Genomic DNA, 26,469 nt, shown 5'->3' with positions numbered 1-26,469 from the left:
GATATCCTAAAGACAGTGTTCCATTTTATAAATATCCAGGTGTGTATAATATTCCATGCATGTGTGGTCTTTCCTACATTGGACAAACTTCGAGAAGCCTTGAAATAAGACAGAAAGAACATGTTGGCGATGTAAATCACAACAGAACGACCACCTCCAGGTTAGCACATCACTTTTCAACTTCGAACCACACTATAGACTGGAATAACAGCTCTATGCCCTACTTAGACAAAGACTACAGACATCGATTATTTAAAGAAGCAGCAGTAGTGCTACATACAGGCAGCAACCTAAACAGAAATCAAGGGGCCATATTGAACGATACTTGGAAAAATCTAATTAATTCCCTCAGTTCAACAGAACTACAGTACGCGAATAATCATATTACGCATTTGCATGTAACGTGTGTTCATGATACCGAGTAGAAATGTCACGCGAACATGTTACCTTAGCTACCTAACAGGTGCTAATGTTTTTTTGTATTCTTAAACTTTTTTGCATTTACCTTTTTTTTGTACTGTGCAAGCCTTGAGAAAGCTAGTCAGTTACTAGCGAAACCGGTAGGCAATATTTACGTACAAATTAAAAATCTATGGTCAGTTTAACAATAAGTCTTATATTTCATACCTAAAAATCTCAGTAGGGAAATTTCTCTATAATTCTTACATTTTTATTACATGTTTTATTTATTTCATTTGTGTGTGGCAACACCATTCACAATAATTGAACTTACAATTATTTTTTTTAGCATATTTGCTGTAGACATTTTCTTTTGCCTAGTTTTGTCATTCAAATGACCAGTTAAAATGATTCAATAAATTTTAATGAGATCCTAAATACCTAATTTCATTAATTCAGTCAACCCAAACAGGAATTAATATTGGTCCATTTATAGCATGAAATAAAAACAATATAAATCATTTGCCATGAAAAACAGAATATAATGTAATTAGGAGAGGAAATATTTGATCAACCAGTCTTGAAAATCTGGTAGTGGTAAACAAATTAAAATGATTGTACTGCAACATATCCATTTAACCAAGTGCAGAATGCTGTAGTCAATTGTATGTTTGAAATCGTATATAAACGATTTCAAATTGTCTATATACAATACATTTGGAAATTTGCTCAGAATTAAATTTTTGAATGATAATATTTCCATTGTTTATGCAAAATAGTATAAATTATGCTTAAGAAATTCTCGTGTAATCCTTTATTCAAGTGTAAGCAAACAAAGTTTGGACATAAAATATCTTTACGACTAGGCTACTTATATATGGAGGCTGATGACTTCACATCACTTGCATTAGTATCCTATAATGTAAATTACACATCCTCTCAGATACATGTTTTTATGCATTAAAGGGGGGGGGGGGTCACTACTCTTGTTTTGACCTTTATTTGAGGTACTCTTAAGGTGCCGGAAATCTCTCTCCAAAAACTAAATCCCATTGAGTAATCCAATAGGATCGCTACTAAACTTGTCAAACTCTCATTGGTGGCTCTTCTCAGTCTACTCAATGACAGGCTAAAACTTGCCACCAAGTCAAGTTGTTCTACTCTCTGGAATCAAGCCAGGAAGATACCAAAGCTGAATTAATCAGAAATCATATATTTCTCATATACAAGTAGTTAAGAGGTGTATCACCTTATTATTAAAATAGCCTATATCAAAGAAAGTTGTAGAAAGCTTTTTCACTTAGTTACAAAGGAAATTATGCCTACCAAGAAATTATATCACAAAGAATACCTAGCCATAAGAACCAACCGGCATTCAATAAACACACACATAGCTATTTAATCTTGTCCATGTGGCATTTAAATAAATAAGATTAATTATTCTCCTTTACTCTTAAATGAAATAAAATTTCTCTTAATTCGAGTCATTTCAAAGGTTCACAGCAACTTCATAACTTGTTTCCTGATTTTCTGTACTCTGATGACTTATTTTCAAAACGGCCAGCTTGTTGTGATTAATACTGCTGGTTTGTTATGTATATTACAGGTTTTTTATTTTTAGTTCTTAGTCTTATAATACTTTCTTTATATTCATATTTATTTCAAAATTTAATGTTTCATTGCATTATGTTCCTGCCATTTTTATCTTTCTGTGTACATCTCTTGGTTTTCATCATCATCTTCCTGACATATACCCTCATGAGGTGTACAGGATCTTACATGAAAATTTACATCATTACTAACTTCCTATCTACAATTTTCCTCCAAATCAGTCTGTTACCTGTCAAGACTCCAACATTATCAGATCTTATATTTCTGTCTTCTAAGGCACTTTTTACCATATCAATCCACCTACATCTTGGTCTCTCTTTGGGTTTCCTGCCATCCTGGCAAAGAACACTTGTTTAGCTAATCTTTCGTCTCCTATTCTGTTTAAGTGGCCATATCACCTGAGATTAGCTCTGCTAACACATTCCTGGATGCTAACATTATCAAGTTCTTTCCTAATATCCTCATTTTTAATATGATATTGCCATTGATGCCATCTGTTCACACCCCTTAATCTTTCTCAGGACTCATATCTGTGGTCTCTAGTTTTTCTCTGAATGGAGAATAGATTCTCCATTCAGATGCAGTTGATGTTTTCAATGTTTCTGCTTATTTGCATTGTCTTTCTGTTTTAATTTCTGATTTTCATAAATTTATCAAAGTAGTTATTCAATTTAGTCAGGGAATCCTGCAGACTTGTTCTGGATTTATTTAGGAGTATAACATCATCCCTAAAGTACCTTCCACTGTGTGTTCTCTATAGATAACTCCATATCTCTGCAATTATAAACTCCATACTACTTTCAAAGCACACATCTGATTAGCCAGCCACCTTCTTCCATTCTGAGGATCAGCTTCATTCCCTTGCATATTCTGGATTGTATACAGTTCCTTGTGCCTGCATCTTAGTCATCTTTGGTCATTTTAGGACTCTTTGATTTGTTAACATCCACTTTGCAAAACAAAAAGTGCATCTGTGATCATCCTGTATCAAGTCGGAACTTGCAGACTATGCTGTGGACATTCCTTCATACAGGATTAAATGGAAGAAGACATCTGTGCTGTATAGATGTCATTATTGGTCTCAGACTATTTTTAGAATCAACATTAACTATGAAATACCCCCCCCCCCAACTTCACCAAATTATAGCTGTGTTAATTTTCCAAATAACTGAGGGGGGGGGCATCATTCTTTGTTCATATTTAACTTGAACTTTACTGAATTAAATTTGTTTTTCCCTGGTCCTTAGCAGATGCCTGTATATTAGTTCATTTTTTACAGTTTGCATTGTTTCTATAATTCAGATTATGAAAAATTTTATCTAATTAATTCTCTGTGTTTAGCACATTTGTAATGTGTGCTCTTCTGATGCTTGCTGGAAGTCTAGTGAAATAGTAAGTTCAGTAAATTAATTGTTTATTTTCATCCGGTATTGTTTACACCATAAAACACTCATCAATAGCAACTGACACCTAGCTTATCTATATACAACATAAATTGCTTTTAACACTGCAACTTTACAGTGATTTCACACTCACTATCACTGGGACTTATAAATGCTACTGTTGTTTTTAAATAAATAAAGTATTTTCATATTAAACCAAAACACAATCCTGCCTTATTTCAGGCCAGAAAGATTCACCTTTGATAATTCCAAGATTTCCATATGAGATCAGATATCTCTTCTTGCTGAGTTACATTCTAGCTTCTGGCATAAATAGATCACTTGTATAGCTTTGTTCCCTTTTCTGATCAAGACATTATTTCTTTCATGTACAACTCCATGTAACAGTAAACTCTAAAATCACAAATCTTTCATACTTTGAATATTATTCTAAAATATGGGGTAGTGTACAAAAAAACCTGTCTAGAAATAGTTGACTTTTTCTCTCTGAAAAGCATTGACCTTTCCCTTAAGCCTTAAACACATGAACACTGATTCATGTGTTAAAAAAAAAATAATAAAATAAATAAATAAATCAGCTAACGCCTTTTTATTCCCGTATATGGGAGTAGGCGAGGCCATTTAGCCCTATCTAACTTTTGGAGACTGAGTGGGCAGTTCAATCTCCACTGGTACCCAATCAGAGACAGATGTCCCAAAGCTATCACTAATTAAGCGGTATGCAGTGAAGAGAGACAGCTCAAATGTGCCGCCATCTCTTGGTCCCTAACCCTAACACAATATATTTAATGTCTGAAATAATGTGGGTTCTATGGTCGATTTTCTTGAGTTTACAGGACGAAAAACCCGAGTTTCCGGGAGGAAAAACCTGCTTGCCTGTGCCAGAGATCGACTAACTTGGGAACCGGTCGAGAAAAGGCTTAGAAAAATTTCCTCTAGTCGCCGACTAGACTCGAAATGAAGTCTTCCTTCGTGCGGCCAAGCGCGGTGGTGTGCAAACGCCACATCCACTGAGCTACACAGGCTCTTCGATGATTCATGTGTTTAGGGCTAATATTCTGTAACTTAGTTAAATGATTATCTCTTTCTCTCCATTCACTTTGTCGTAGATGTTCTTTTTCTACCTTATCCTCTTCTACTGATATTTTCTGGGCACTGTTCTTCTGAACTGGCCACCACCATTTCCCCTTAATTCCTAAACACATGAACACTGCTCATCAGCAACTTTTCACTGGCTAGCTCTGAACGTCTTGAACCTACTTCTCGTATCTTGCTCTTTTATTTCATCTATCTCTGGACTTTGAACACTCTATCAGCAAATAATTTCACCCTAAGGACTAAAACGTTCAGTTATTGAAAAAAACAAAAAGGAACTTGTTGATTTTTATTTTTCTTATTAACCACATACATCAGTAATGTGCCATTTTGTAGCCAGAAAAAATAAACAAATAAAAATAAGAAAGCGAATTCATTAGTAAATGCAGTTTAGCATTGATTTCTTACTTATTTCATGTTTTTGAAATGAATAAAAATTTATATTGGACATATTGATCACTGTGAATGTTTTTCTTATGTATTTTATTTATTTATTTTTTCTTAATACCACTTATTATGAATCCAGTGTACTAAACAAACTTGCCCTGGGCAAGCTTTTACAAACATACATCTCACATGGGATGCACTCCTTCAGCCTTTGCAATAAAATGACCAGTGAGCTTTACTGAATTTCCAAAGTTTTGAATGTTTTGCCAACTTCTACCACACTGTTCTACCAAGGTTTTAAATATTTTGATGTTTGTTTTTAATGTTTTGAAGAGCTCTTGGAAGTGTCACATAATAATAGTAGTGTACACACACACACACACACACACACACACACACACACACACACACACACACACACACACACACACACACACACAACACAGTAATTACTGTTTATCCAACCTTCAAAACAATGACCTTTCAATTAACCAACCCTTGCATGCTAACTGACTTCTGGTCAAGCCCTCATGCAATTTGTAATTGTACTTCAATTATCTGACGCTTCTGTTAGAATGATGAGTTCTTATAATTGAAGGGGAGATATATATATATATATTTTTTTTTTTACAGAATAATTGATTCGGTTTAATGACATGTTTATAATTATTAACTGACTTAAATACCAAGAAAAAAATAAGAGATTTAATAAGGTTTTACTACTAGTTTCATCGGAAATGCCAACTTCGTCAGGTGAATACAGTACCATGGAGAAAACAACATCTTAAAAATATATTGTACTTTAAACAAACACAGAGTTTAGACAGGTAATAGTTGTGTTTTGAAATCGAGTCCGAGCGTTAGTTCTGACGTGAAGCACTTTGCGTGTGAATGATATCATGAGTATGCCAAAACTGGATTACAGCGCTATGTGAATCAGGTAGACTGTAACTGAGATTGCTATTTAGATGGGTAGGGTCGAGAGCTATTTCTTTAGATTCCAAGATACGTCTTTCTAATTCATTTCACTACTAGTTTCACACTGATGAAACTAGTAGTGAAACCTTATTAAATCTCTTATATTTTTTCTCGGTGTTTAAGTTAATAATTTTATATACACACACACACACATACATACATACATACAAACATACAGTAATCTACCATTTATCTGACACATCGATGGCTGGGGGGGGGGGTAGTTCTTGGGAAATATTTTATGGGGATTGCTTTTTCCATAGAACTAAGGTCTGGAATGAAACATGAATGGAAGTGGCAGTCAGGTGAGTCAGCATTTCAACTGTAAAAGGACATTGCACAGTTGTTGCTTACTACTGTAAGTTTAGCAGAAATAGGGGGTCATGGTGAATGGCAGTTCTACTGAATTGTGTCCATTTAAATATCTGTAGAAGAGACATAATGCAGAACTGACAGTTTGTGAGATGGCGGCTGAAAAAAAAAAATCCATGAGAGTTTGTCAGTCAGCTAAACTGCCCTTTTCTTCAGAATCAAGAACTTTTAGAGAGATTTAAGGTACACCACCCCAAATGCAGCAGTATTCCAATGAGTAGGTTGATTTGGGATTTGTATTAAGTAAGTAGCAGAATAAATGTAGCAGCTACTTGAGTGAAAAAGGATGCCAAGGAACACCTGAATTAATTGGAAGGCAAAACACTCTTCACCATTATATGCAGTGAATGACCTGAGAGTAAACTGGTAATTCAAGTAGCAAAGGAGCAAGCAGACCATAAGATGGCAGTTTACTGAGAGGCCCTTGATATCAAACCTTATGAAGTATCTTGGAAATGTCCTGCACAACAGGTTTATCCAAAGTTTTGAATTTCACATGTCTAGAGGTGGGTAATATGGGTAAGGGGATCTGATTTGGATCTTGATTGGTGAAATCCATATTTGTAGTTACTGATTAATTGGTAGTTTTCCAAATGTCGAAAAAAATGATTGTTCATGATCTTCATTACTTCAGACAATACTGAGGTAAGAATAATAGGTCAGTAGTGTGATGGAAAATGCTTTATGCCTTTTTTTTTTTGAATTGGCTATATATGAACTTGTATCCATGGTGCAGGATGGATGCCAGCTATGTATATAACATGATGATAAAGATGTTAATTCAAAAGTACATCTCTTCAGCACAAATGGAACAAGATTCTCTGATGTTTTTTTCTGTCAGAAGTCTGCAGGAGGCATGTGATGCAGGTAAAATATGAGGCAGTTTTCCTTGATCATCTATATTTTTTATTTATTCATATGGAGTTTCCTCCCCTTTTCTCCCCATCCCTATTGGGGCGAGTTGAGCTTCCCTCATGGGGGGGGGGGATAAGTATTTATGGCTGTAGATCTGTGTGCGTTCACGCGGCCAGTTTGCTTGCTTGTGGGATGAAACACGCCAGGTAAACTGGTGGAAAAAACCCTACTGCCCAAGACTGGCTAATTTGGCTATGGCTGAGGAAGATCCTCAAATTCTTCATGTCTTCGACGAGAATAGAACCTGGGACACTCCTTCCCCAGTCATATGGTTGCGAAGTGCACAGCCACTAGGCTAACCGTGTGGACGATCATCTATATGAAATGAGGCAATGAAATCTTAACCATAGAAGGTCAAAAAGGGGAAGGTTTTAATTAGGCATCCTCTGGCAAGAAATATCAGAGGTACATAGGACAGGAACTAACCATATGAATCATGCATGTTATAGTTTGAACAATTAAATGGATTGTGGTTGTTATGGCAGTAATTTGGAGTTCAGTCAGAAACAGGAGATCATGTTTGGATGTCTATGGGTTATGATGCTCATCTTTTAGGTTGGTGTCTATACCACAACTGTTTTTAGTAAAGTGAATGTGGAAGAAATTTTTATGCTTTTTTGAGGGAAATTAATATTTTTATTTTAAAGTCAGTGACATTATTATGGTTTACTATTATGATATTGTTTCAGAGGTGAAGAGGAAAAAGAACAAGAGAAACATACTGTGGGAAGAGATAGACTCTTACAGACATATGTTGTCCACATAGAGAGCATCCTGTCTCTTTGCTAAAAGTGGCATTGACAGTATCCTTGCATACCACTACATAGCCTCCCTCCAGGCATGGCCTAGCAGCATAGATGGCAGTGAGATTATGTGTCAGCTGATCAGAAATTCTTCCAAATCCATTATTAAGGTTACTGGTCCTGTACACTACCTTGTAGTCAGACTGACTGTAGAAGAACCACTTTACTGCTGTACCTTCAAAAATGGAAGAGGTTATAGATCTCTGTGATATGTTTAGCATGCCCTTGAAGGTTATTACTCGCTCTACATGATAGAAGATAGGGAAGGAAGGGAGGGGGGGAAACAGAAACCAGAACCCCCTGCTCTGAAAACCAAATATAACAACAGCCTTATATGACTTCATGCCTTCAGTAAGCTTTATGGTGGTGTTTGACAAGGCAGTGAAGGTTGTCTACCACCTGCAAATTTGTTATAATTTATTTATAAATAAAATTTATTTCTTTATTGTTGCTAGTATGTGCTTATTGTGAATAAAGCTTTTTTATCCCCCAACTTTTTTATTACCGTAAAAGTTTTTTTGATTTGTTACTTTTTTATAGGACAAAGGATACTGAATCAAGTGATGATGAGGCTGAAGATGGGGTAAAAAAAAAATAAACTTGATTGAAAATTTTTTTTGATACTTAAGCATTTTATCTTTAAGCATTTTCTGCATTTCTCACTTGAATCGATTCATGTATAAAAATGCTAATTATGAGAAATCATTTACAATAGTATTAATCACTCTGTAATTTTCATTAATCATTTGTGTAGGTAAAAGATAAAACAAGACTTTGTTAATATACAAAAAAAAAAAATTAAATTAAACACCAAGTCTACACACATTTTGCCATAATTTTATTTCATGGCATCTTCAGGACCACTAAATTAGAGGAAAAAAAATTCCATTAAACAGAAGGTATATAAAACATACCTTTTGTTCATCCAGCATACTGCATTTTCAGTATGAAAACTGGAACAAAATTGACAGCAAAGTTAACAATCTACCTCAGATTGTTAACCTCAGATTGTTAACCTTGCTGTCGATATTACTTCAAAAGACTGCTAAATGAAACAAGCTATGTGAGTATGATGGTAGAAGAAGCTTAGCAGGAATGAAGTCAGGAATACACATCAATTCTTGAAGTAGAAAAAGCCATCAAAAACCTAAAATGTGAAAGCCAGCAGGAGTAAATGATATTTGACTAGAATGCTCAAATATGGAGATATAAAAGTTTTAGTGGCCATACTGCATAATTCAGAAGACCTGATCAGTGGGTTGAATTCTGGATGATTAGAGTAGAGCTTTTATAGTACCCATCTATAATAAAGGGAAATAAAACTGAATGTGAGAATTACAGAAGAATTTCCTTACTGAGTGTTCCTGGTTTTACTTGAGAAACAGCTAAGAAAAATAGAGGAGAGAAGCTTGAAGAAGAACAAGCTGGATTCAAGGCAAATAGAAAGAGAGGCTGTCAGGATATCAAATTTTGATTTTAAGACAAATAGTAGAGAAATCATGGAAATATAACAAGGATCTGTATTTAAGTTTTGTAGATCTGGAAAAGGTATATAAAGGTTCCAAGAAAAAAGTTGTTCAAAATGATAAATTTATATGGTGTAAATGGGACATTGCATCAAGCAATACTTAGCCTATACTTGAGTTGTAAGTCAGTAGTTAGAAATTTTTAGTATTATTATTATCTCAGACCTCCAGGAAGTCAAGGATGCACTCACACTCCTCTTCTTCTCATGATATTCTTTCCACATCATCATCTCTTGTGAATCTCTTGCACGTCCATTTCACTCTCAATCTATTTATTCTCCGAACACTAGGGATACATTCCAATACTGCCTCATTTAAGTACTTTTTCAAAGATTCACATGCATTGCTGACATTTTTCCCATTCAGTAATTGATACCATTGGACCAAAGATAGTATTCTCCTAAATTGATCATAATTTCCAGCTTTGTATTCATTTTGGAAATTATGGACTTTACAACAGTACACCGTGTTATAAATAACTATTTTTAATTTCCCGACGTTTCGACCTTCATATCAAGGTCATCATCTGGAGTATATACAAGGACAAGCTGAGTTACATTTCACACAGTAAGCTAAAGAAACAATGATTTGATCACCCGTTATTCTACTGGCATGACCTCTAGTGAAAAAAAAAAAAAGATACAGATAAAATTCAAAATTAATTAAATATTTAGAAACTACATCAAAGCTAAATTTTATTTAAGATAACATGGGAGAAACATTCTTTCATATTGATAGTTTTCTTACAGTAACAATGATGTCCTATTTTTTAACTTGACAGTTGTTATATTAGATTTAAGATTCTGGATTATCTACAGTCCTGTTTATAGTTAGCTCTTAGAAAGAAAGGTTCCGTGGGTAGAATATGTGCCTTCCATATGCTTGGAATTTTTAGACCATCATTATTGTTCAGATTGGGGCAGTTGATAAGAATCTCACAGGCTTCCTTAAATTTGTGTTCATGCCATGTTTTGGTATGATGCAAATAACTTAAAGTGTTCAGGGCATGATCAGAAAGGCCAGTTTCACCACAGTTATTATATTTAATGTGTTGTTTATGTTACTTTTGTCTGATAGGAATTGTGCATCCTATTTCCCCTATGTATGGTAGATTACAGGTGTAATAAATACGGTATACTCCAGGGTGGGCCAGCGGAGGGAGTGGGTCTTTGGATGAGTTGAGTAAGCTTTTTAATTTTGCAGGACATTTAAAGGAGCTTTGAGGTTAGGTTGTATTTTTTGTAGTATTCTGTTTATTTTATCTGATGTCCCTTTAATGTAAGGAATGGTTATAGTTTTATTGTTGCCTGGTTTATCTTTGTTTTTTATTGAGGTCTTGTAGAGAATTTTGTTAATGTGTTTTGGCTGTAACCATTTTTTAGAAAAGTATTGTTGATAACTTTAAATTCATCTTTCAGTGCTTGTTCATTGGAGCAGATCTTCAAAGCCCTGTTTTTTAGAGTATTAATGACACCTAGTTTTTGTGTTGGGTAGTGGTAGGAGTTTATGTATATATATTGGCCAGTATGTGTCGATTTCCGGTAAACAGTGAAGGAAAGACTGCCAGAAGGAAGACTTGTGACAAGTGTGTTAATATTTAATGAATTTATTTATCCTGTATAGGCTGCGCCATTAGTTATTTTTAATGTGTATTATAATTAATATTTCATTTACTAACAATTATTTTTATTTTTGACTCCGAGTGTCCCTATATGTTATTATATTTGCACAAAGAGTTCACTCCAATTGGTGCAATGACTTTAACTCACTCTTTCAGAATCCAACTAATCATTGACTCAATACCAAGTACAAAATAAACACATTTAATAAAACTTAAAACAATATATATACACTTCTAGTAAAATACATAACTACAAATACAGATTATATGGATCCAAGGCCTTATTAAAAAAATACAAACTTACTCTTAAGACAAAACACTTTTTCTTTACAATCACAAAAAAATGTTCATAGTCTTATTCTCTTCCTGTTAAGGCTCTTTTCAAGATCCCTTTAAAAATTCTTTTTTACTGCCTCACACAAAACAAAATCAAGTTCCTTCCTACTTGAATATATCTTGGCCAGTTTATAAAAACTTAGTTTCAAGATTTCCTTTTTCTTCTGTACTTATTCCTTCTTGAAACATATTATTTCCACTATTCCTTTTTCGGAATACAATATGAAATTTCCTTTTGACTGCCGCACACAAAAAATTCAAGTTCCTTCCTACTTGAATATATCTTCGGCCAGTTTATAAAAACTTAGTTTCAAGATTTCCTTCTTCTTTACTTATTCCTTCTTGAAACATATTATTTCCACTATTCCCTTTTCGGAATACAATATAAAATTTCCTTTAACTGCCGCACACAAAAAATCAAGTTCCTCCCAACTTGAATATTCCTCGGCCAGTGTTCTAAAAAAACTTTCCGAACGCTCTCTTGTTTACCACTGTAACTTGGATACGCAACGCTTTCTTGTCAGCTGTCAATCAAACATCAAGTTCACTCCGGGAGCATGCGCACTTCAACAACGTCAGAAACTACGCATTGTAAAAATATAGCTGACTCGCTGTATCCACCAGCACTGAAGAAAGTCTTTCATAAACACAAAATTCAACATTTAAAAAATACAACAAACTTTCTTATAAATAATACAAATAATCAATTAAGTAAGTACTTCAATATTTTTACTTCCTTACATATTACTCCTAACATAATATTTTCATAACGAGCACATCACAAGTGCAGACACTGCGTGTATGAAAACAAAAACTAACAAGCAAAATTAATACGTAAAAATATTCAGAATTTTTAATATGATTATTTTTACAAGTGTATCTAGAAACGGAAGTGTGTTCTGTTTTCAATCTCAGTTGTCAACTGTTTGTGTTGTTTGTTTAGGTGGCTAAGGAAAGTGTCTAGTGTCTGGCAGCCATGGGGCCAGATCGCGAAAACATTGTCAACGTATCTAAGCCAGACTTTGGGTTTCAAAGGAGAGGAATCTAGAGTATGTTGCTCAAAATGTTCCATACGAAAGTTAGCAATAGGGGGGATAATGGCGAGCCCATGGCTGTGCCTTCTTTTTGTAGGTAGAAAGAGTTTCGCCATACAAAATAACCAGAACGTAATACATGTGCAAAGAGCGCCGTGATATCTGGAGGGAATTTGTTCTGTAGGAGAAGGATTGTGTCATTGATTGGGACATTCGTGAAGAGGACAGAGACATCAAAACTGACTAATAAATTGTCTTTTTCTAATGTAATGTCTTTGATTATGTTTATGAAGTGTTGTGTGTTTCTAATATAGGAGGGGGAATGACCTACCAACTCCTTGAGTGTTGCCGCTAATTTCTTGGCTAGGTGATAATTCTGGCTGTCTATACCTTCGACTATCGGCCGGAGTGGTGTTTTGTTTGTGTATCTTAGGTAGACCATAAATTCTTGGGGAACGAGCATAGTGGAGAAGTAATTTTTTGACTGTATCTTCAGGCCATGTAGTAATTGATTTAAGTAGTTTCTCTGTTTTCTTTTTTATTCTATTGGTTGGGTTGTAGTTAACAAGTTGGTATGTACTATTGTCCGAGACTAGCAGATTCATTTTTTCTAAATATGTGGTTCAGATTAGAATAACAGTGGCGCTTCCTTTATCGGCTCTAGTTATTACGATGTTCGGATTTGTTTTTAATGATTTCACTGCTGTTAATTCGTGTTTCATTAAGTTGCTTATTATTGTTTTCTTATAATTTATATTTAAAATGTTGGCGGTTTCTAAACGTATTTTATCTGCTATGGTATTTGGGATGAATCTTAAGCCTCTTTCAATATTACAAATAAAATCCAGTTTGTTCATCGATCTAGGTGCTACGGCAAAATTTAGACCTTTGCTGAGTAGCGAGAGTTCATCTTTGTTTAAGGCGTGGTTGGATAGTAACGTAGTTAACCTACGTTGACGATGTTTTTGCGATCTGGCACCATGGCTGTTAGACACTTTCCTTAGCCACCTAAACAAACGCATATAGTTCACAATTGACATTGAATAACAGAACACACTTCCATTTCTAGATACACTTGTTACACTTCTTCCTTCTGGTAGTCTTTCCTTTACTGTTTACTGGAAACCGACACATACTGACCAATATATAGACATAAAGTCCTATTACCACCCAATACAAAAACTACGTGTCATTAATTCTCTAAAAAAACAGGTCTTTGAAGATCTGCTCCAATGAACAAGCACTGAAAGACGAATTTAAAGTTATCAGCAATACTTTTCTAAAAAATGTTACAGCCAAAACACCAGTAACAAAATTCTCTACAAGACTTCAATAAAAAACAAAGATAAACCAGACTACAATAAAACTATAACCATTCCTTACATCTGTTAACCCTATGTATGGTAGATTACATAGGGAAAACAGGACTCACAATTTCTATTAGACAAAAGTAACATAAACGACACATTAAATATAATAACTATGGTGAAGCTGGCCTTTCTGATCGTGCCCTGAACACTTTATATAGAATTGACTGGAAAAGCACCAGTTGTTTACATCATACCAAAACATGGTATGAATGCAAATTTAAGGAAGCCTGTGAGATTCTTATCAACCACCTCAATCTGAACAATAATGATGGTCTAAAAATTCCAAGCATATGGAAGGCACATATTCTACCCACGAAACCTTTCTTTCTGAGAGCTAACTTTAAACAGGACTGTAGATAATCCAGAATCTTAAATCTAATATAACAACTGTCGTGATGAAAAAATAGGACATGTTACTGTAAGAAAACTATCAATATGAAAAAATGTTTCTCACATGTTATCTTAAATAGAATTTAGCTTTGATGTAGTTTCTAAATATTTAAATTTTTAATTTTATCTGTATCGTTTTTTTTTTCACTAGAGGTCATGTCAGTAGAATAAGCGGTGATCAAAACATTGTTTCTTTAGCTTACTGTATGAAATGTAACTCATCTTGTCCTTGTATATTTGTATATACTCCAGATGATGACCTTGATATAAAGGTTGAAATGTCGGGAAATTAAAAATAGTTACTTATAACATGGTTGTAAAGTCATAATTTCCAAAATGAATGCTGATCACCGTGCAACACTAAAAGAAAGGATTCCAGCTTCGTAGTTCAACATGTAACCTGTTTTAATTGGTGTGTCAATACAACTAGATACTTCCCAAGAAAGCACAGGATGATCACTGTCACCAACTGGTGGCAAAATATTGATATTCTTAACAGAGACCCCTTCTGATGCTCTGAGCAAATCCAACATTCTGGTTCTGATAGCCAGATTTCACTAATGCCAACAATCTTAGGCCACATCATATTCAATAAAGCAGTGAACTCAACTCCTTTGTTTCTGATGCTCCTGGCATGTGTGTTGTATAGACATAATAAATTACCACCTAGTCTATTCTTATAATTAGATATGCAATCTATTTGTCCTTGTTGTAGAACTTTCTCTTTTCCCTCCCCAGCCATACTTGAAAGGTCTGAACTCAAGGCATATTTTCCACCCCTTCACCACATACATAACCATGTTCAAAGACATTCATATGTTTATCACGTTTTCATACCACAGTTGAACTTTCACATACATTTTTCTCATTCTTCTTTGATGATTTAGTTTCCCTGACTCTCTGCATTAGGTCCCATACCAAGAAGTAATTTTCCAGGCTCCTGATGCCAAATGAATTCAAGTATAGGCCATCCCTCTTATACAAGTCTTTTCTGCCATCAAATTCACTCCACACATCTAAAAACTTGCATCCATTTTTTCTACACAGCCTATGTGTGAAATCATTTGCAATCATCGCCCTCCTTCTTAACTCGGTACTATCATGTCAGCAAACCTACAATTTTTACTTTCTCACATTTCTTTCTTGCTTCTTCCAACAGACCTGTCATATCTTCTCTCATACTATATTTGTCACTACTTAAATTATTAGTACCTACCAGAACTACAGAAATAATTACAGAACTACCATCTCTTTTACTTTTCTTTTTTGTTTTTTAATTACGCGTGTCATATCTTTAAATTTTGTCCCCAGGAAACTAGAAGTGGTGACTCCCTTGGCAAGTGCAAATTTTAAGATTGAATCACCATACCATATCACCTCTTTTTTCTTAGATTTTAACTGACTTACCTTGTTATTAATATTATGATTACCAAGTTCAGTGCTTTCCTGCCTGTTCTTGTTCTGATCCTTTTTCTTATCCTAAGTTGAGTTGAACGTTTTTCCACTTTTTCTAATTCTCTGGTCAATTTTTTAATAATTTATTTTAATCAAGATATTTCTAATATCAGCTTATCCTCAGATAAATTATCATCATTACTGCAGCAGCACTTTTGTTCATCAGGAAACACTCTCCTCAGTAGTAACACTTGAGCTTTTGACATTGCCCTGTTGTGACGAGTTTTTGGTGCCATTCTTAAGAGTAGTAAAAACTAATAATATTTCTGCAGTTATGGTATAAAATGCTATAGTACAATAATTACATTAAAAACTACAATAATATACTAAAAATACACTATTAAATCTAAGAAAACACTCAATAAACAAAAATTACAGATCTTTGAGGAGCTTTCTAACAGCATGTCTTTTCACCAGATAGTCTCAAACCCAAAAGAATTGAAGGAGGTACAGGAAGATAGATGGTTTGATATTAAATCAGATGTGAGACATGGGTGTACGTTATATTCACTGTTATTCATCATCTGCATGGATTCCATTATAAAGGAAATTAGTATTTAACCTGATATCAAAATTGGAGATGTTAATCTCAGGAATTTATTTTATGTAGATGATGTTATTCTTTTAAATGAATCCAGTACGAGTCTTCAGGATTCCCTGACTAAATTGAAGAACTGCTTTGATAAATTTGGCATCAAAATCGGCAATAAAAACACAAAGACAATGAAAATAGGCAGAAACATTGTAAATTAAAGATACCAAGAAATTATATACTTGGTTTAATCCTTTATCCAAATGTAAACAAACAAAGTTTGCACCTGAAGTATTTTCAGGACTGGGACAATTCATGGTAAAGATGGATTTACTACACATCAATTGCCTTGGTATCCCATAATGCAAAGCACATCTCCTTGCGGACATGTATAATGTTATGCATTATGGGAAGGGTCACTACACAGACTGGTTTCAACCTTTATTGAGGTCTCGTCAGTGGGAGCCAGACCCAAAAGTGATACCAAGGTTGAAGTAATGCAGAAGTCATATTTTCACATGCAAGTTCAAAAATGTGTCACACCTTAGTATTGTAATACACTGGATTAGAGATAGATAGTTGTTGCAAGTTTTTCACTTGGTTATGCTATAAATTAAAGATACCAAAAAATTATATACTTGGTTTAATCCGTTATCCAAGTGTAAGCAAACAAAGTTTGCACCTGAAGTATTTTCAGGACTGGGGAAACTCGTGGTAAATTTTTAGTGAAGATGATAAATTAATTATGGAAATAGACAGCATCATTAACAAAGCTGGTATGGTAGGAAATCAACTGAATAAATTTATATGGAATAACAGAAAAAATAATCAAAACACTGAACTAGCTGTATACAAGACAGTGTTCGAACTAATTTTAACTTATGGATCTGAGATCTAGGTTAGAAATAAAACTCTCGATCAAAGACTGGAGACTACAGATATGAGAGTTCTGAAAAAGCTTATGAAAGTTTTTAAATGGCACCTGTAACATAATAAAGACACACCTATTCACAAGAATGAAGAATAATAATTTTTATTATTGCACATATTTGTCCAGAAATTAACTGGCCATCATCAGTGTATCAGCATTTTTTTTTCTTTTAACATGAATCGTCACATACAAAAGATTTTGTAAGCCCATAGTATATCAGTACTGTCATCCACAGTACTGATATATTATAAGTTTACAAAACCTTTTGTAGGTGTGATTCATATTAAAAATAAAAAATGCTGAAGCACTCTTTAATTTCTGGCCAAAATATTTGCAATAATAAAAATTATTATTCTTTATTTTCGTGAATATGTGTGTGTCCTAATAATCTTCCTCTGAACTCTCATATCTGTGGTCTCCAGTCTGATCAAGTGTTTTATTTCTAACCCAACTATCAAATTCATAAGTTAAAATTGGAGCTAAGAGTTATGTAATCTGTTATATGAATAGTGTGTATATTGATTACTTTCTCTTTAATGTTTGTAGCTCTTTAGCAGTTCTTCACACTTAGTGGTCCTGAAGATGCTTAAAGTGAAATTATGCAGTTTATGTGTAAACTCCATATGATGTCAGTCTAGTTAATTTTTTCATGAGTTAACTTATACAGTCCTATATTATCTTTAACTGTGTTAATCTTATGATCATAAGCATTCATTGTTTGGACAAATAAACTATAAACGTTAAAATTAATATTTCCTAAAAGTAGGAAATATTGCCTGACTCCTTACCTAATCCATAGCAAACTTGAAATTAATATCTCTCTCTCTCTCTATATATATACACTGCTAAAAACTGCTGAATTCTCATTCTCAATAGTAAAATGTCTGTGATTATTTTGCACAGTAACCTTCCCCAAAAACATACCTTAGTATCAACTACAAGAAATATCCATCATACTAAATTAATGCTCTGCAAATATTTGTCTAGTGCTCCTCTAAATTTAAATGATCCAAACTACAATACTTTCTGGAAAATTATTTTCCAGTTATTAAGTTGGTTCTTTTTATATTTCTAATTTCTCTTTTTAGATGTGTTTCCAGAGTTTCAAACAGCACAGTTTCATATTTTTCCAAAAGTTGTATATAGTAATATGAATAGGGTCCAAATATTTTATACAAAGGAATATTTTTTGTATCTGATAACCATGCCTAAATGAAATTCCTTAATTGATTCCTGCACATCATTGAATGAATTTAATTTACAGTTCGTACATCTTTACTGTTCTGTTAGAAAAGTTCTGTCTACTACTATTCTCAAGACACTTTCATTTCCAACTTTACTTCTTTACTCAAATAGTAATCTATAACTAAGCATATTTTGAGCTTTTAAATTTTAACTACCAGGACCACCAAAATATTTCAGATCTCCTTGAAGCAATTTCTGAATTTTCATGTTAAATTTAATTTCTTGTCTACTATCAATAATAAGTATCATGTACCATGATGGTCATTGTATAATGACATCAAGCTGTATTTGCTCATTTGGATATATGACCATTTATCCCAGTACCTTATTCTTAATTTTTTTTTTTTTTTTTTTTAATATTGACACCATACATGAGAGATCAAGAGACAAATAAGCACATTGGTGCCATGTGTGGTGGGGTACAGGTGAGAAGTGAAATAGAAGTTTATTGATGTTTTCTTTTGAAGAGCTGGAAGTTGTAATTGTTTGAGAATACTTCATGAGAGAGGCTGTTGCAGAGGACAGAGGTGGATGGAATAAAAGACAAAGAGGAGCAGGTTCAATGTGTTTGAAGTTGCACAGTAAAGGTATGCTGGGCAGCTGCTGTTCTTGTATTAATAGGTGCAACTGAAAGTGAAGGAATAATAGTTGCCAATTCATTGGAGCAGTGACCGAGGAGGTACCGCTAGAATAGACACAGTATTGACACTGTGTCTGTGAGATAGAAGTTGAAGTGAATCTCAGAGAGGGATTCTGTGAGCCTAATTGCTCACTTTTAGACAGCATCAAGGATTTTTAAAGAAAGTTTTAGGTGCACCACCCCAAACATGTGAGCAATATCCTAAGCATGGGCAGATTTGGGATTTGTATATAGTTAGGAGTTGGTTGGGTGTAAAATAGGCTTTTAAATGAAAGAGAATGTCTAGTTTCTTGGATACTGAGGAGGCTATTGATGTGTTTATGCCAGTAGCGACTGGAGGTAAACATTATTCCAGGTAGAGAGATCTGATCTTGTGTGGTGATTTGTGCATTACTGAGGGGTAAAGTAAATGAGCAGAGATCACTTTTGTAAGAGAAAAGGCAAGACTGTGTTTTGGTGACATTGAATATTATAAGGTTGTTCTTATCACCCCATTGAAGGATAGTTTGAAGATCAATGTTTAAGACACTGTTTGTAGATGAGCTTGTAGCCTGTGATGTCAGAGTAGTGCATGGTTTGTCAAATGAGTAGGATGAGTGGAGAGTACTATCGTCAGCAAAGCTGTGGATAGGATTAGTGGTGATTGCAAGTAGGTAATTTATGAACAAGAGAAAGAGAGTTGATGACAGAGCCTTGAGCCTTGAAGAGAGGAAGCCATCTACCATGAATCATAGAGAAAGTCCAGAGAGAAGGCTGTTTACCCAATTACAGAGGGTGGCAGAGGGACCAAAGGATGGCAATTTCTTAAGCAGGCCATAATGCTATGCATGGTTGAAGGCTTTGGAAATGACAAAGGTGACAGCAAACGTTTCGCTGAACTTTTTCATGGCACATGTCCAGTGGTGGTTGATGTATGCTACAAGGCCAGCTGTAGATCTTGAATGGTAGAATCTGTACTGGTGGTTGCTGATTAATTGGTGGGCTTCTAACTAGTGGAGGAGTTCATGAGGCTTTTCATGACTTTCTCCATTATTTTGGAGAGGACTGAGGTGATGGCAATTGGTCAGTAGTTTGATGGTTGACTTCTGTCACCCTTTTTAGGAATAAGATAGATATGAGATTGCTTTCATGCATTGGGATAAGTACTAGATATGTATAAGAGATTGCAGAGATGATGCAGGACAGGTGTTTTGGAGCACAATGTTTGAGAACAGTTGGAGAGATGCCATCAGGACAGGACTTTTTAGTGTCCAAGTTTTTTAGTAGTTTCCTGATTTCTTTTTGTTGAAAAACTAAAGGAAGCATACATTACTTGGATTGCAGTATGGTAGGAGGTAATATCCCCTGGTCATCACTGCAGGAGTTTTTTTCTTTGACTGCTTTGGTACACTTTCAGTTGAACCAAGGCTTTGAAAGTGGATGAGGATTATGTCTTGAATTGGGGATAAAGGTCTTCATGCCAATGAGAATAATTTCTGTAACTCGTTCACAGCAGGTGTTAGGGTCAAATGAGCAGAAACAATTCTTCATGACCTCAAAAATTCTTGAGGTCATCTCAGTTGGCTCCTTTGTAGTGCCAGAGGACAGGAGGTTGGGAGTGTTTTGGGAAGGGACATTCTATGAGTGAGGAGAGACTTGTTCAAGATTGTGAACAAAGTTGCCGAGAAATGAGGTGACCTCTATAATGTATCTGGAAGGAGAACTGTTCAAAAGCAGATCCGGAGTATTTAGAGAGTTAGGTGGGTTATCAGGAATTTGAGTAGGTAGATGTACGATTTGTGTTAGGTCATTACTTATGGTAAAGACTTCTGCTTCTCATCAAGCTTAGTCAGTGGTGTTGAATAGGGGAGCCATTTGGAATTGTGGATGTTGAGATCGCCTAGGAAGATGACCACACCGTTTGGATAACTGGATTGTAGATGGTTGAGTTTCATGGAAAGGAATATGAAGAGGTCAGAATGGCTATCAGTTTTTGGAGACTGGTAAATGCAACAAATGAATGTTTCTAAATGGGGCAAGGAAACCTTGAACCTGAGAATGTCAAAAGCAAAGGTTTCTAAATTAGTCATTCTCTGCAGGCTGTGTAGAATTTCATAAAAGCACAGGTGCCACCCTTCTGGCAAAAAGAATCACGAAGTGTGTTGTTTGAGCACTGGATGTGAACAGTGGGAGATGTAATTGCAATCTGCTTTCTGTCAAAAATAGGATGTCTGGTCTGGAAGACTGCAATTGGTGGCAAACATCATAAATGATGTTTTGTCACCAATTGTAGTCTTATGCAGTCTTATTGATTTATGCTGTGGATGTTAGTAAAGTGGATGTGAAAGTGAGTGTTTAGTGAAGATATTCTGGCTTGGTTTGTGTGTTGTGTTTTTGTGATGTGACTTTTTTGATGGGATATAAGAAATTGATGGAGAATATACTTTGACGGGCTTTTGAATGAGGAAAATGCGAGGACTCACAGAGAAGTTGGGCAGCCTTATGAAGGGATGGTGCAGAACATCAGTAGAGTGGAAGTGAAGGAAGCAGTAAAGAAGACGAAGAATGGAAAATTGGTGGGCCCTGACAGGATTCCAGTGGAGGCATGGAAGTCAATGGGGAAGAGGGAATTGACAGCTGTGGGACCTGTTCATAAAAGTTTGTCAACAGGAAAATATATCCGAGGAGTGGAGGGAAAGTACTCTTGTCCCCATCTACAAGGGTAAAGGGGATGCACAAGACTAAGAATTACAGAGGAATAAAGTTGATGTCCCCACACAATGAAAATCCTAGAAAGGGTTCTTGATGGAAGACTGAAGCAGGAGGTAGAGATTGCAAAGGAGCAATTTGGCTTCATACCTGGTCCATCAACGGCAGATGCTATCTTTGGATTACGGCAGATGACGGAAAAGTTTGAGAGAAACAACTTGAGCTACATCTGGTGTTTATTGATCTGGAGAAAGCATACGATAGAGAAAGTCTTCATAAGTTTAATTGTGATAAGTTGGAAAAATATACTGGGGATGTGCAATCAGAGGGACAAGAGTGTCCCTCTCATTGCACAATTCTAAACTACTCTTGTACATAGTAGTGGGACGGGGCACTGTCAAGGTCATGTTATGGTATGGAGACTCATTTCTGTTTCTTCCATACAGGGAGAAACGAGTCTTTGTACTATGACTTTTGCCTCAACAGTTCCCCTCACATACCACTACTCAAACTCCCTCTCCAGTCATGACCTGGCAGAGTATGTGCCAGTTGACCAGGAAGCCTCCTGACTTGTTACTGACAGGTTTGGACCCGTGCAATAATTGATGGTCAACCTGTGGCACCAGTGTTTTAAGTGATGTACCCTTGCAATGGAGGAGGTTGACCAAATATGGCATTTTCCACTTTAAACCTCTAATAAGCTGGGCGGTGATTCACCGGGCAATGAAGAACATCTGCCATTTGGTGTCTAGTTGGTATTTCCTCCAATCAGGAAGGTATCCTTTTGCATTGCGACTCGCTGCAAACAGATCACACCATGTGAAGGCAGGGTTGATTTGATAGGGAGAGGCTGTATATTTTTGCACATCCCAGCCCATTAATGACCCAAAAACACCTTAATACTGTTTTCCTGTCAGAAGCTTTCCTAAAATCTAAGTGTATTTAGTGCAAAATTCTTTCCTACATTCAATTTCTTTATAACATAGTCAGAATAACTAAGTTTGTTAAACCAGATTTATCCTTGACAGTCATGTTATTAATATATAATTATTTTTGCTAAAATTCAAATTTGAATTGCTATCTAGCTGATCTGGTTGGCCAAATGGTTAACATACCCACTCTCCAACCAGCAAAGCAGACTGTGAGTTTGTATTCCTCATGGGCATAGATGTTTGCAATTGTCTTTAGGTGGGAGATGAATTTCATTACATGGTGTGAGACCACTGGTTTGCTTATTGTAGGCCTGAAGTGGCTTGAAAAAGTTTCACATTTGGTTTCTAAATCAGGGTTTCTGGATTTAGGTAAAAAATAAATAAATATAAAAGTTAATTAAAATAGAAGAAAAAATTCTTAGCCTTCCCACATTACTAATGCACCATAGGTTTACAGCTTTTTGTAGCTGTGAATAATATAAAAAATGTCTCTGTAAGGCTTTCTGTACCTTACTTTTCACAAACTTTAAGCTTAGATTAATGCTTAAAGGCTCCCATTTTACCCTTCTTTAAGGATTTGGATTACATTCCCATTTTTTTTCTAATTACTTGAAACAACATGAATGTAACAAAACTTTTGTTATTAAAGGTAACAATTTAACTATTTTTTATGTGACTTCCATCCACAAAAGGTTTATAAGATTTTGTGGCTGGGAGTTAGTATCATATCATAAATGGACTAAGGATTTTTTCCTTTTTTTTATTAAGTTTATTTTATCTTTTGTATTTTTAAGATTATTTTTACATAATCTAGAAAGTGCCTTGTAAAAGTTCCAAACATGGAACATTTTCAAGGCACTTCAGGCCTCCAATAAACAGGGAGATGATCTTGTACTGGGCGATGATATTCGTTTTCCACCTAAACACGATCACAACCATCCATGCCCACAGTGGGATTCAAACTCGTAACTTATTGGTTGGAAAATGGATATATTAACATGGCCAATTAAGTCTGCAAACCAGGTTGTAAACCTGGTTTACAATGGTTTTTACTATTACAGTTAGATAAAGCCATTGCATTTCTGTCAATAGTAAAAACCTGTTTGCAACATAGTAAAAACTGGTTTTTTACTATTACAGTTAGATAAAGCCATTGCATTTCTGTCATACCTGAATTGCAGTATCATTGTGCCAAGGTGAATGGCTTCATTTTCTTCTTTGCCTCCTTCCAAAGAATGCCTGAAGTAATTTTGTTTGCTATGAGTTATCCTGGTATCCAATATAATGAAAGCAAGTCTTACAGTGGCTGCAATGCATAAGTGTATGTTGCCTGGACAGAGGGACAAATTCCAGATGATTGGAATAAAGCCCTCATAGTACCAATATATAAAAAGGGAAATAAAACTGAATGTGAGAATTACAGAGGTATTTCCCTACTGATGTTCCAGGTAAGATTTATGCACATATACTTGAGAAACGGTCGAGAAGGATTGTGGAAGAAAAGCATGCTACAGTTATATGGTGTCAGTAGAACATTATATTAAGCAATACTTAGTCTTTATTTGAGTTGGAATTACATTTAGAAGTTAGAATTGAAGGAAGTACAGGAAGATGGTTTTATGTTAAATCTGGTGTCAGACAAGGATGTACATTATCCCCTCTGTTATTTATTGTCTGTATGGATTACACTATAAAGGAAAGTTGTATTAAACCTGATATCAAAATTGGAGATGTTAATCTCAGTTCTTTACTTTATTGTGGATGATGTTATACTTCTAAATAAATACAGTACACATCTGCAAGATTCCCTGACTAAATAGAATAACTGTTGTAATAGATTTGGTATGAAGGTCAGCAGTAGTGAGACAAAGACGATAAAAATAGGCAGAAGCATTGAAATATCAACTGCATTGTGAATGTAGAACCTATAGAACTAGTGAAACATTTCAGCTACTTAGGCACAATGTTTAGTGAAAATGGTAAATTAAATATGGAAATGGACACTAGAATCAATAAAGCTGGTATGGTAGGAAGTCAACTGAATAAATTTATATGGAATAAGAGAGAAATTAGCCAAAACACTAAATTAGCTGTATACAAGACAGTGTTCAAACCAATTTTAACTTGTGGATCTGAGCGCTGGGTTCGAATAAAACATTTGACCAAAGACTAGAGATCACAGATATGAGAGTCCTGAGAAAGATTAGGGGCATAAACAGATGGCATCAATGGCAATATCATATTAAAAACGAGGATATTAGGAAAGAACTTGACATTGTCAGCATCCAGGAATTCATTAGCAGAGCTAATCTCAGGTGGTATGGTCACTTAAACAGAAAGGAAGATTAGCAAAACAAGTGTTCTCTGCCAGGTTGGCAGGAACAGGACCCAGAGGAAGACCAAGATATAGGTGGGTTGATATAGTAAAAAGTGTGTTAGAAGATAGAAATATAAGATCTGATAATGTTGGAGTCTTGACGGGTAACAGATTGTTTTGGAGGAAAATTGTAGATAGGAAGTTAGTAATGATATAAGTTTTTCATGTATACTATCATATCCTGTACACCCCTTGAGGGTACATATCAGGAATATGATGATGAGTGCAAATATCCTAGAGAGTGTATTGCCTTACATTATTTAAGAGAATTATAAAATTCATTTCATTCCTTAGCTGCCACCTGATGTCTTAGTTAAGGGCTGAAATGCATTTGTGGTGTAATTCTAAAATACCATTGGCTCTTGTTGTAACAAACTGGCAAAAAGTACTAGCCAAAGCTTTTAAAATAGCAGCAATGCTGTTTTAATGGAAATTCATTACTGCAAGTCATAATTTTCTGTGAGAGTTGACATACTGCCTGATCAAGGGAAAAAAATCTTTCATCACTCTTAAGGCTTACACATAACTTGGGTTTTATGTAAGTACTGATAAATTGGATTTTTCATTTTTATTTATATATTTTCATTTATTTTTCCTGAATCTCTTTACCTCTAAGTTTCTCAAGGATTGTAATTTTTCTGGCATTGCTAGAACTTCATGCATACTTTGAGTAGCAATGTTTTTCAGATTTTATCTTCCATCTGTAAGGTTTAGTTTTCATTTTTGAAATTTTCAGTTTTTATTCGGTAGTATTTGATCTTTCAGTTTATATCTGAAAGATATTTAGTTCTGAACTTTTTAAAATAGTCTTATATATTTTTCTTTTTAGCAGGACACTTATTTTTACCCCACTGAGAACTAAATGAGTAGGAATGTTTTTATTTGCTATTATTCACTAGAATTGAAGAATAAGAATAAGAAACTATTTTTTTTTATTGCTCAATTAGTTTCATGATATTGTTGCACATCATCAGGATATCAGAATTATGCGAATAAACTAAAAAATAGCAAATTCAGTATTATTCACCACAACTGAAGTATCAGATAGAATAAGAAACTATTTTCATTGATTTCTTGATTAGTTTCATGAAAATCATTTGTTTCACATCATTAGGATAACTACGTCATTAAATGTTATTATCCGTTTTCTCGTTTTTTAGTTTAATGACGTAGTTATCCTGATGATGTGAAACAAATGATTTTCATGACACTAATCAAGAAATCAATGAAAATAGTTTCTTATTCTATCTGATACTTCAGTTGTGGTGAATAATACTGAAAAAACATTCCTAGCATATCCTCTCTCCATAGAAGCCTATGCAGCAATAAATGAGTGCTTCTTATTTATGTTTCATATAGACACTTTAGTAGTCTGGACTGATTTAAAGCTGTTAGTAGTAATGTGATCAATAAAGCCTTTCTTGTATGT

The 26,469-nt window shown here is 34.8% G+C and overlaps 1 protein-coding gene across 1 annotated transcript in view; it reads left to right on the top strand.

Annotated features, from left to right (window-relative positions):
- Window positions 1-26,469, top strand: part of LOC150102372 (uncharacterized) — a 211,795-nt gene that overhangs the window by 103,311 nt on the left and 82,015 nt on the right. Inside the window, exon 7 of the mRNA XM_090399565.1 lies at window positions 8,504-8,546. Within this exon, the coding sequence (XP_090255691.1) occupies window positions 8,504-8,546 (43 nt within the window). The remainder of the gene's footprint in view (window positions 1-8,503; window positions 8,547-26,469) is intronic.

This window comes from Typopeltis vanoorti, chromosome 10 (assembly GCF_054136105.1).
Source record: "Typopeltis vanoorti isolate ZY-2024b chromosome 10, IOZ_Tvanoo_1.0, whole genome shotgun sequence".
Taxonomy (NCBI): Eukaryota; Metazoa; Arthropoda; class Arachnida; order Uropygi; family Thelyphonidae; genus Typopeltis; species Typopeltis vanoorti.
The sequence above is the reverse complement of the archived record's forward strand: the minus strand, read 5'-3'. Positions and strand labels throughout refer to the sequence as shown.